At 40.3% G+C, this 13166-nt stretch overlaps 2 protein-coding genes across 4 annotated transcripts in view; both read left to right on the top strand.

Moving 5' to 3' along the window:
• The window catches only part of psen1 (presenilin 1), a 20995-nt gene extending 19577 nt beyond the window's left edge, over positions 1-1418 (top strand). For both annotated transcript variants that reach the window (XM_078277544.1, XM_078277545.1), the window contains exon 11: positions 1-1418. This exon is cut by the window's left edge and continues 717 nt beyond it. The gene's annotated coding sequence lies outside the window, so the exon portion shown is untranslated.
• An 8502-nt stretch (positions 1419-9920) lies between these two features.
• Positions 9921-13166, top strand: part of paplna (papilin a, proteoglycan-like sulfated glycoprotein) — a 33671-nt gene continuing 30425 nt past the window's right edge. For both annotated transcript variants that reach the window (XM_078277467.1, XM_078277468.1), the window contains exons 1-2: positions 9921-10004; positions 12757-12819. In XM_078277467.1, the coding sequence (XP_078133593.1) occupies positions 12763-12819 (57 nt within the window). In that variant the 5' untranslated portion in view covers positions 9921-10004; positions 12757-12762. The remainder of the gene's footprint in view (positions 10005-12756; positions 12820-13166) is intronic.

Here is a 13166-nt window from a genome sequence, read left to right on the forward strand (position 1 = left end):
GAAAGGGAGACGGTTTCATTAAATCTCCTTTCAAAGACTTGGATCAAATATCTTCCTTTTTTTTTTTTTTTACGACTTCAGAGCCACCGCCGACCCTGCCCCCTAAACTAAACCCAAGATTAAAAAGCCTTCATTGGTAAATGTGTAGTTTGATTATGTATGAGCTGTCAGTCACCAGACGTGCTTTCCTCACCGCTATTAAGAATGGTTAAGACGCACAAAAACCACAGCTCTGAAGCCAGAGCGATTCACACCCCGAAAGATTTCCACTGAACGTGATGTTTTGAGCAAATAAAAAAGAGTTAATAGTGGACAAATTTATAGCCTCCATAACTAAGATTTGAGTGTAATTGTGACACTGACTCATCAGCGATTTCACCATGTTTCCTGCCCTCACTTTTTTTTTTTTTTTTTTTTATTATGTAAAATCACATTTGAAGGCAGAGCCTGCAGAGGGAGGAAAGTTCACACCCACTTACACACTTACACCTGAGACTTGCCAGTCATGTACTGTCAGCCACTGAGCAGCTTTGCTGGAGCAGTCAGAGGTTCAGTGCCTTGCTCAAGGGCATTTCAGTAGTAGTACTAGTAGTAAGAGTTGTTATTGTGGGACAGAAATGTGCTTTTCATTCTCTTCCCTGACTGAGATTTTATTAGTTTTTTGTTTTTTGCAACCTGTCCAGGGATTGTAACCTGTGATCATCTGGTCACAAACTCTGAACCTTTAGGCTATAGTTGCCCTCATGATGTTCTCCTGGTGCTGTCTTGAACTATGCTACATCAAACACAATTATTTGGACCATATGCAGATACTGTCGCATTGTTTTTCAAGATATGCAGAAGAGAAACTTTGTACTTTTTGAAACACGAGGGTACATGTTAACAGGGTTCCTACGCAGAACAGGAAAATCTGGGGGAAGTGTGAAAACTTTTGACTGATATTCTGTTTGTGTTTTGAGGAAAACGAGCTTAGTCCTGATGAATGAGGGATTGTAGCTCTAATTTAATTCGATGCTTGAATTTGTGAACATTTTTGGAAAACCTAATCTCCAGTTATCAAGCATTATTTGCTTAACTTTCTATTTTTAAAAGTAAAAAAAACAAACGTTTTAATCAAAAAGAGATCTTGTATGAATATTGAGATGTGTATGAACCCAAACTCTGACTTCTCAAATATGAGATAATGCAGATTGATGGCGAAGGACAAGCTGCACTGATTGCTCTTTTGTTGTTGCACTCGAGTCTCCTGCTTGCAGAGAAGAAACCAAGAGGAAACTTTTTTTTTTCTTCTTCTTTTTGTTTTAAGGGAATATGTTGGATGACTGGCTTTTTTTCTGTCCTTCACATGCATATGTGTGTTATGCAAGGTTATTCAATTCAGATTTTGTTTTTTAATAAATAAATAATGAAACTTAAAATAGTCTTTTTTTTTTTTTTTTTATATTCTTCAGCTTCTTCAGGCTGCATTCACACACACACTGCAGCGGTCCTCAGACAGTCTGGCAAAAACGCAGGTCAGCCCATTCGTTTTGAATGGGGGTAGTGCGTTTAGGCTGCGGCGATGGGGGCCGCGGGGGGTTGGGGGGGTGGGGGGGAGTCGAAAAAACGCGAAAAGTTGAGACTGATTCAACAATGGGAAAACGCAACCCAATGTCACGCTGCGGTGGCCAATCGTGTAGCGGAGATCAGACTTGGCTGTCGGTTTTGAGGCGGCGTGAGAATCTCGTACAGGAAACATCACTGCCTCTATCTATTGCTGTCACAAGAACATTTTAAACACTATGAGGGTAACAATGAAAAGTTTGTGTAACAGCTGACTGTCCCCTGCAACAACAAAGCACAGTCCCTCATCTCTTTTCTTTCTCTTGTGCGGTCGGTAATCTAGAGATCTATAAACGATCTGACGGAAAACAATAATTGTGAAATCTAGTTACTTGTGCTACATTGGGGGCAGGGTGCAAAATTCACTTTTTCGTCAAATGGCTAGTGAATGTTCCAATTTTACCAGCCACTCAATAGATTACCATTGTTTTTTTGCCTGGTGAGTGAAGAAAATCTACCAGCCACTTACATATTTTACCAGCATTTGGCTGGTGGATGGTGCTTATTTTGTACCCTGATAGGGGGGGTTAAAGAACACAACAGGACGTCACAGAAATGGGCCAGTTTCGTGTGCAAACCCTCCCGGGAATCAATGTAAAGCATCTCTGCAGACGGTGGGAACATTGTGCAAATTCCTCGGCGTGCTGATGTACTGGTATCCCGCGCTCGCCGTCCCCCCGATGCCAACTGGCCGATGGGAACTGTTGGCACACTGCCTTGCACACTGGACGCATTAGCTGTCACCATGGGGACAGTTTGGCCTGGCTGGCTGGGACAGTGGCACAGTATGGCAGTTTACCCAGAATGTTTAGCCTCATACTGTGACTTACCTAATATGCCCTCAGTGAGGCCTCATTCTGGCATGGTGAGTCCTGTGGCTCGGCTAGTGAACAACTACAGAGTTAATTCCATAAGGCTTCTCCTGCATCCACTCCAAACACCTGTCCTGTTCAGATTACTGTAGGTTACACCATGCACTTGAAGCTGTTTGAGCTGCTTTCCCAGAAAAGACTTACCCTTCCTCCACAAGACTCAATGAGGAAGAATCCCCATTGAGAGAAATTTGAATCTTCTGTTTCTCTTTCCTTGCAGATGTTAAAATAGATGTCATGTTTTTTTTTTAAGGCCTTTAAGCTTGTTCACTGACAGGTGGTTGAGACTACAGAGTGAACTGAGGTAACCTGCCAGTCACTGCCATCCTCTGTATGGAGTGGACTTAAGCAGGAGACGATGTGGCAGTGTGTCAAACCTTTGTGCATTAAGAGGTTTCCCAGGATAGCTCTGCTAAGGGGATTAGTGTGCAGGGAGGTATGTCTGCTCCAAATAAGACATGTAAGGAATTGAGGATTAAACTTCAATAATCGCTGGCAATAAGTGCACTCAAGACACTCAACAACGCAGGAGAAAGGAGCTAAAGCTCGGACACGAAGAAGAGAACCCCCTGTTAAGGTGAATAAAACCATTTCAGAGATGTCAAAGGACAAGCTGGAGAGTCTGGTGAAGCGCATGGAGGAGACTCTGTCGGAGATGGAGCAACTGAAGGTGCACTGCGGGAAGCAGAGCGAGGAGCTGAGCCAGCTGGTGGTGGAGCTCCGGAACGAAAACCAGGAGCTGGTGGAGAAGTACAACCAGCTTGCTGTCGAGATGAAGGAGGCCAAGGAGATTATAGAACAGCTACAGGACACAAAATATGCTTTTAATGCAAAGGAGAGACAGGCGCAGAAGCTAAACCGGCAGCTCTGAAAGCCCACAAACAGGATGAAAACATGACTATAGGTGGACGTGACCTGTGTGTACTGGAGTCCTGGAGGAAAACAAGAATGGACAAGGTGGATGGAAAAACTTGTTGCAGAGGATTTCTAAATACTGGGTGGGCATGAAGGCTAATCTGGGCACAGCTGTTTCTTTAACATATAGAAAGTGTTTTTTTCTGTCTGCATATGTGTAGTTTATATTTTACGTCTAGAGGGGAATGGATGTAAAGCTTAGTAATTTGTATGTTAACCTACGTAAATCCTGTGGCTTAGGGCTCCTTTTAAAGCCATGGCTAGACTTAATGACCAGGAATAAAAACTGGAGGTCTCTCAGAATTGTGGATGTGGAAAATGTGGAATCTGGTTAAAAAAGGGGGGTTTCAAAAGTGGAAAAAGATTGTGCATAAGGCATTGTGCTCATTAGGTTTCTATTATTAAAAGAACAGCATGCCTGGAAGCCAGGCTGCACGGCCCCGGTAAAGATTTATTTAATGATATTTCTTTAGTTGTTCCTTGCCCAGGAGTAGTGGGTGGTCACCTATTTTTGGTGTTTGTACAGTCGAAGTTATACAAATCCCTTCTTGCCCTCAACCTTGTGAGACTTTGAGGTGCCTCCCTCCACTCTTGGTCGCAGGACATAATGTTCATGTACTCCAATAAAGTTTAAATCCTGCAAATTCTGAAACTGACAACCACTCTTGTTGAAGGCTTTTTGCATCTTACATCCTGAACACTATAAAGACTGAGGTTTTGATGTTTATTAAACCGGCATCCTTTATTAAATGTGCTTATTGAATCTGAATCCTCTTGAATGTCTTTTTAAATATATAGGCTATGGATTTACCTTTTTTTTAACCAAACATTATAAACAACTTATTTAAGAAAACTTTAACTTTAAGTAAGTTTAACATTATGTTCTTCCTTGTCGAGAGTTAAATAAAAAGAGTGACACCATTCTCGTGTCTATAAACTAAATATGAAGTTACAGCTAGTAGTTAGCTTACTTTGGCCTAATGGAGACCATGGATGATGTAGACAGGTAAATGGCTAGCAGTCGGTTAGCTTACTTTAGCCAAACGGAAACGGGTAAACAGCTAGCAAGTCAGTTAGCTTACTTTACCCTAACGGAAACAGGTAAATGGCTAGCATTCGGTAAGCTTACTTTAGCCTAAAGGCTCTGACACACCAACCCGACGGCCGACCGTCGGCAGAAAAGGCAGTCGGACTGACTGCCTCCCTGAGTTGGTAAAGAACGTGGGTCTGGCTTCTCCCGAATTTCAAAACCGACCATAATGGCGGCTCATTCGGAATACGATCTCGTATTTTACGAAAATAGTTAACCGAAACGTGTTTCTGAAAACATTTTAAACGAGAAATAGGCTATACAGTTGCTGAATCTGTCTTCATTTCAGATCGACAAAGGTCAGTTTAAAAGATTTTCGTCAGATTTTGAGAGGCGTTCGTCACGCTCATCCCGCTCGTCACTTCCGGGTTAGCACTCTACCAATCAGATTGATCATTGAGTCCGACTGCCAACTGGCCGATTCAACAAGTCAAATCAGCCCAAATGAAGGCCGACGGCTCCTCCGATTGAAGACGGCACAGAACACACCGAACAGACTCGAGTCGCTGACCTCGTCAGACTGTCCGATGGCCGATAATTGGGTTGGTGTGTCAGCGCCTAACAGAAACGGGTAAACGGCTAGCAGTCAGCTAACTTAATGTAGAGAAGTAAATGGATAGCATTTAGCTAATTAGTATGTCTTTCTTTTTTTTTAAACAAAGTGTAAGATGGCAAGTTATAGTTTTACGAGAAGGTTATATGCAGGGGGAAATAGCTATAGTAGAAATAGTCTCCTATTTCTTACTAGCTATTCCCCCCTGCTTCCTTTCTTTATGCTGAGCTAAGCTAACCATCCAGGCTGTAGGGTCATATTTCTGACAGAAAGCAAATAAGTATATTTCTTGAATGTCTCAAAACGACTTTTTCCTCATTTATTTTCATGTTCTTTTCTTGCAGAGATAGAGGGCAGCACAAAGTATAATGCAAACCGCATTAACAATGCCCCTCCACCATACCCCCCTCAAACAGCAAACTATAACATAATAGTGGTGGTATTAGGTATTACATTAATAAAAAAATTTAAAAAGAGGAGCGTGGTCTGAATGAGTCATAGCTAGGTATTCACATAGAATGAGTACTCAAGTAGCGTTTTATTCATTTCCCTCCAAATATCTACCACTTTGAGGTCAGCCATTTCTCTTCTAAGTGCCTTGGCAGCTTGGGTTAGAGTTTTGGGGTAAGAAGATGATCGGTCCTTTTCCGGGTTCCTAACTAAATACAAATCCCCACCTATAACGAGCTCATTTGAGGAGCATTCAAGCATGAGAAACACATTTTTGAAGAATTGAGGGCAATCATAATTGGGGTCATAGGCATTAATCAATGTAATAGGTTCACCCACTGTAAAGCCTTTAAGGTAGCCGCACCCTAGTGGCAGCAAATTAAATTTGCAGCCAGGGTCAGTCTAGCAACTCTCCGTTGGCTTGAGAGCTGGAAAAACCAAACTCTGGTCAGGCCAATCACATCGCGTATAGAGTCGGTGGGCGGGCTTATGGCTGCTGCTGCTGGGAACAGCGGTCGTCTGGAAGACTTGGAGTTAAGCTTTTCTTTGAGAAAAGAACAAAGAATGGCACTGAAGTCATTCTTAAAAAAAGAAGATGTTTTCGGAGTTCTGCCGACCGGATACGGCAAAAGTTTAATCTATCAACTAGCTTCGCTACCTTCTTCGTTGCTCTGGTTGGTTGTAGCGCTATCCTATTGCGTGCAGAGGGAATTTGAAAGACAACCGTTTATCCCGCCCCTTGGATTGAGCCCTGTCAATGGTGAGTTCCCAGACCCAACATCTTGATGTGGGTCTGGCTTGTCAGGCTACCTTTAAGTATCAAGTATCTGCCGCCTTTGTCTTTCTCAACATTATCTACCTACAAAGGTACATTTTTACCAATCAGAGTGGCAACTGCCCTTAATCGAGACTATATATAGATGCATAAAACACCTGTCCTTGCCATTGTCGGGTTAGTTTAGCGTGTTCACGATCGGTCAAATGTGTCTCCTGCAATAGAGCTATATCTATTTTATGATTTTTTTCAGGAAGTTAAGTACCTTTTTACGTTTTGATAATACATTGATGCCATTAGTGTTCCATGTCAAATACCTAAGAGCTGCATTTGTCATTTCCCCTATCTGCGTATCCAGTAAGGCCATGTTACAATAAACCATTTAACCCTGGCCCCTGCAACCTCTAAATAAGTTATCACCATTATTTTTATATTGAAGGCCAATGTAAAAGTTGCAAGTTACACAACCCATGCCATAGCATAGTAATGACAAAACAATTTATTTTCTATTAAGCCTATATAACTTACTAACGTAACCGTGATACTTTTGACATTGCTTTTTGATAACAGAAAAAAAGAAAAAGTGGCCTAAATGGATTTATAAACTGTATTTCTTGTCCCATTTAAGTGTGAATATTTGTGTAGAAAAATATTGTGTGTTCAAGGGAAGGGTGGCTGGATGAGAGCAGGAGCATCCTCTGGATTATGAATTAGCCGATATCTATCACAGGTATGTCACTGAATTTGTCCCATGACACCTCAAACCCATTCACACACACCATCTCTACAAGCTACACTCTTATTTATATAAAAAGTTCAGGGTCCAAAGCTTATCCTTGAACTTGGAAACAGAACCTGACAAAACAATCTCACCTGTAGTTCAGGTGTTATCTTTTCACCCACGAGAGTCAGAAACGAAACTAATGTGAAGGGGAAGTTTTGTTGTACCATCAAACACACCGAATCAGCCTTAGTTGGTTCCATTTTTTAACCCAGATTAATTTTATTTTTAGGCCAGAGAAGCTTAAAACATCCAGTAAGAGGTCAAATATTCACCCCACTGTCTCCTGACTCTTCCATATAACAGTGGTGGAAAGTGCATTTATTCAAGTACAAATGGAACTGTTCTTGAGTATTTCAAATTTGATGACACTTCTCTCCACTGCAGTTCAGAGGTAAATATTGTACTTTTTACTCCACTACATGTATCTACTTTACAAATAAAGATTTAACACATAAAACATAGAATCTGTTAATATAATATGATGTGTTGTTATTGATTAAACTTCCAAACAGCATATAAAAAATATACAAAAATAGCTCCAACTTGACCCGCTACATAATCAAAATGCATCCACAATAATAATACAAAAAATATGATACTTTATAACTCACAGGGGCCATTTTCCTGCACTGAGTAGGCCTACTTTTGATACTTTTAATACATTCTACAAACAATGCTTATGTTATTTCAACAACATTTTCAATGCAGTGTACATTTTACATAGTTAATAACTACTTCCTCTACCACTGCCTCATACTGTGCACTGTAATATAAAATGTGTTCCAAACCACTTGGATTATGCTGCACACGCTGTTTGGAGAATAGGATTGACATTATATTCAGTTTGGGAGTTATAAATAGTGGATTTTCTCTTTAAAAAGGTTAAGATGGGACTTTGTGTTTGATGGTCCATTGAACTTAAGTAGTGTTTCAACCATACAGTACACTGAGGCACATAAGTAGATGTCTAGTTTGGTTTGGCCTTTTTCCATCCCTTTAGAAAGGTCATGGTTACCTGGGAAGTGATTTTAAACATTTACACTGACTGAGTCATTCAGTCTGGCCTAAACATGAAAAATTATCTTTTAGTTTAACCAGATAAACAAACATGTGCCTTGAATGGGTTTTGGTGGCATAATTGGCACTAAAAACTGTTTTGTATTTTTGGTTTATTTAAATGTTAACCGTGGCTCTCAAGCTGCTTCACACACCCTTTTCTGAATGTATGAATGAAACAGTAGACGGTTAGCTCAAGACAAGTACACATTACACCCAAAATGTGTTTTTTTTGTTTTACTTGAGCCCACAGAAGTCAGTTGGGATGTTTAGAAAGACCTCACCCCCAAAAGAGAAGAGAGAAGAAGGGAGGGGTAAATTCTTCTTGGGAAACATATACTGGAAGATGTTTAAACACAGCTTTGGTAGTGTGGTGGTTTCCTCTTTAAAACCAAAAATAATCCATTTTCTATGTTATTCTCGTGCAACATGTTCAGGATTACAATTAAATTGTCAAATTAGTGTAGAGCCTTCATGTATTTCAGATCAGTTTTTTGGAATTATTGAGAACACAAAATTAAAGATCAAGATGCTTTTTTTAACCCAAATGTTCTGGTTGTGGAGAACACTGGGCTTTTTTTTAAAGCTTAAAAAACATACTAAACATTGTTTTGTCACCTTCATCAAATGTGCAAGCCCAGTTTGTGTCGAAAGAAAAGTTCTACTTATTGGGTTTTAATAAGGTAAGGATAAGGATCTTTTGTTATTTGTTGCAGCATAACTCCATAATTGACTATGTCTGACAGTTGGTCCACCACTTTGGTTCAGACTGAAATATCTTGACAACTATTGAATAGATTGTTGTGACATTTTGTACATTCATTCTTGGTCCCGAGAGGTTGAATCCTCCAGACTTTGGTGATCCTCCCAACTTTTTCTCTAGCACCACCATGAGGTTGACCATCTTAGGTTTTCTTCAAAACATCTCAACAATTAGTGGATGGATTGCTGTGAAATTTGGTACAGCCATTCATGGTCCCCTTGTGATGAGTTATGAATAAAAAACGTGTAAAACTGATGCTCTGACTTTTCATCTTGCGTCATCAACAAGCAAAAACTGACCAAATGCTTGCAAAACTAGCTGAGGAAGTAAAGCCTCATCTCAACAAAACATAAGGGTTAAATCATCCTATATTGAGTCCTACTAAACATACGATCCAGTGAACAGGGGTAAGGTAACATTTGGGACCCATTTCAGCTAAAAAATTGGATTTCGCATTGGACCCAAAACAAGGGAAGGGACTTTGGAAGTTTACCCTGGTATTACTTGTACGGTATGTACAGTGGGGAGAACGTTATAATGACATACAGCAAAGTGGGAATGAACGAAATGGAGGATATATATTGTTATGGAGACCGTGCAACCAACGAACACATTGATTATGTGTTATTTTTACAGGGTGAAATTACAGACTGCGCGTAAAGGATGCCCATCTCTGTCAGTCAGGAGGAGCGGGTGGTTTAAAAGCGCGCTGATGACGCCGCGGAGGAGGTTCAACCGACGGGACTTTCTCTCTTCTTCTACTTCTTCTTCTGCCGCTGTTGGTCGGTTTCCTGTTGGACGCGAGAGAGAGAGAGAGAGAGAGAGAGAGAGAGAGAGAGAGAGAGAGAGAGAGAGAGAGAGAGAGAGAGAGAGAGAGAGAGAGAAAGAAAGAGAGAGAGAGAGAGAGAGAGAGAGGGAGAGGTTGCAGCCAGATAACCCTACTCATATATCCAGGACACTGCAGCTCTTTTTCAGACGCAACTTCCAAGTCAAAGCTCCCGGAGAGAAAGCAGCTGTCAGTCCCAGCCCCGCTGCGCCCTGCACGGTCCCGCCTGCCTGCTTGCCTGCTGCCTGCCTGCCTGGAGGATCCACCGGCGGTTCGTTTGGGACTCCAGAAATCCGCATTAAAAGACCACTGAACAGGGTGAGTAGCCCAGTGATTTCATCAAGGTTTCTTCTTATGTCAGATTTCCTTTAAATTACGGATTTTTTTTTTTTTTTTTTGAACGAAACCCCATTTGTTCCCCCTCACATTTTGGAAGAAAGAAATATCTATTAGAGGAGATGAAAAATAAGTTGTCAGTCTGGGAGAAGGCTTAATTAGAAGGTGTGTTTATAGATTGACTGAATCAAACTTGACATTTACATGTTCTTTAATGAGTAGAAAAACAAAATCGTGTACAGAAATGAATATCACGCAAAAAAAAGAGGGAACAATAAAGGGACACAATATGAGATAAAAAAAACTAAGGTGGAATATGATGGAGATTCCATAGGAGATCAAATATATATAAGTTTAATAAAGTTAGCATAAACCACACTGTGGAGCCCACAGAGACACTTCAGGGTAGGGAACTCAAACAGTACACAGTCAGTTTATTCAATGATTCAATTTTCTACAGGATCCATTGATGATTTTCCAGAATGACCAGCTGCCAGTATGAGACAGGACTTGTTGGCCAGTATACAGAACACAAGCCACTGCCTGCCCTCACTGACTGATGAATAATTGTTAACTGGGTGGGATAAAAAGCTCATATAACCTGAAGTCAAAGGCTTTATGAGTTGGTACAATACAAAGTGAGGGATGCAGGATTTCTCTAATGGCTCCAGTGGTTGGTTGTACTCAGGATGAAGAATATCATCATGTGTACTGAGAAGGTGATCGGTCAGATCAGTCGATTAAATTAATAGAAATTGACAAGAGAAGGGGTTGTATTATATGAATTTGAGTCATTTATCTGGCAATAAAAAGCCAAACACTTGCTGGATCCAGTTTCACAAATGTGATGAGCTGGTGGCTTTGATTGGGTTTTATGGCTTAGCATGGCTTTCTTGAATGCATTCTTTAAGTTTCCAATGTACGCGTTGACTTTAACATAGTATGTGTTGAGTAGTTTGTTTTTACAGTAGTTAGTTTGTCTTCTTAAAGGCACTTGAAGTGAAGAGTTTGAATGTAAAACACTGATTTGTATCTGAACTAAAGAATGCTGATAGATCAGCAGGTTAATGGATCTGTTAATGGACATAAAATGAACAGCTTTGTCATTCAATTCATCATTTAAAGTCATTTATCGAGCAAAAATGTCAAACATCAGTTCCAGTTTCTCAAATTAAAGGATTTGCTGCTTTTCTCTGTTTTTATCAGTGTATTTCATCTCTTTTGATTTTAATTGGACAAAACATGCAATTTGAAGACGTCACCTTGAGTTCTGGAAACCTGTAATGGCATTTATCACAATTTCTGACTTTTTATAGATGAAATGATCCATTGATTGATGTTAAAAAAACTGAAAACAATGATAGGGACAGCTCTAGTAATCAGGTTGTGGGGTTCCTTACTGTACCTGTACAGAGCTATTGAGGTGTAAATGAATGCTGTTGGCCCAGACAGAAGATTACTACCAGCTATGAAGGATTACAACATTAACTTGCTCAATGCTGGGTGTTTGTTGCAGCGTGTGTGTGAGTGTTTGAGACAGACCAGACATGCTGACTGCCTGTCTTCTCTCCTCTCTGACATAACCATCCCTCTGGCTCAGGGCCGGCCTGTGGCATAGGCAGTATAGGCAAGTGTTAGGCGCGCCAGCAGTCCTAATGAATAAAGAATAAGTAAATAACACCAAAAATGTCACAAAAAAACCCTGTAAACCCTGAAAAAAAAACATGGAAATAAGCGACAAAAATGTTGGATAAAGCAGCAAAAACGTTGGAAAAAAGTGTCATAAATGTCAAAAAAGGTTGACTAAAAATGCCCCAAAAAAACCCACCAAAAAAATGTCACGAAGAAATCTGGAAAAAAACATGTGTGTGGTGTTCATGGCTGCAGTGTAACGCTGTCCTCACTGCCGGGGCATTTGGTCATCACGGCAGAGAGGGTCAGAGGGGGTTTGGCTGCTCCAGCCGACCCCACTCTTCTCTCTCTCTCTCTCTCTCTCTCTCTCTCTCTCATTTTTGCTTAAAAAAGTACTGAGAAAAAAAGATAAATGATCAAAATTGCTTCTGGTTATTCTGTTGATTGACTAATTGATTCGTTGACTCTAGATTACTTTCTCCTCTCTGGCTTGAAAAAAAAAAAAAAACAATGTATATTTTTCTTTCCCAAACCTCTAAACTCAGCATTGTGTGGTGGTAACCAACATTGAAATTTACATATTCAACATACAGTGTGTTTATCAGACCTTAACGTTAGACCCACAGATGTAGCAGTTGATTTTCTGCTGTGGTCGGGGGCTGCAAACCAAACCACATTACTGTGTACGTTCAGTTTGATAATCTGCTTAAACAAAATAAAAGTAATTACTACACTCTCGGATTTATATTCTGTACTTATTTCAGCAATATTTCAGGAAACGCTGCAGGGCAACAAGACTGATATAAACAGACTGTCAGCCAAAACTGAAGCTGATACTTTTTTTTATTTTTTTTATTGTTTTGTGTTTTCTGTTGTTGGATCAGATAAGAAGATAGATCCTGCTGTGTGTGTGTGTGCGTGTGTGTGCGTCTGTGTGTCTGTGTGTGGGTGTGTGTGTGTGTGTGTGCGCGTTTGTGTGTGTGCTGGCCTGTTTTCCCACTGTTTCTTGTTGCCCTTGCTTGTTGCTCAATGTGAAAAAGCCTCTATTAGTCACAGTGACTAACTCTGGATGTCTCCTCCTTTTTTTTCTTCTTTTTTCCAGGGAACAATGAAGATGCTCCTGCCTCTGGTAATCCTTCAGCTGCTCTTGGCTCCAGCGCTCATGGTAAATTCCCAGTGGATCCACTGACAATGAATACGCGCTCAAAATAACAAACTATGAAAGCCAAAACCTGAGACATCCATGTGTTTTTGAAAATTTAAATCAGTGCAGTTTATACACTATTTTAGGTGTAAAGTACAGCTGTAATGATTAGTCGAATAATCGATAGTTGATCAACAGAATATTGATTAACTATGATAATTGATTTCAAGAGTGTCCTGGCCAAGACAAGGAGCAGCACATCTAACAGTGTCAGACATAAAATATCTGGGGAAAAAAAAATCTGTAGAATATTCAATTGTAATAAAAAAAAAGAACCAAAAAAAAAAAAAGTGTAATTCCTACTTTAT

This window comes from Sander vitreus, chromosome 20 (assembly GCF_031162955.1).
Source record: "Sander vitreus isolate 19-12246 chromosome 20, sanVit1, whole genome shotgun sequence".
NCBI classification, from domain to species: Eukaryota; Metazoa; Chordata; class Actinopteri; order Perciformes; family Percidae; genus Sander; species Sander vitreus.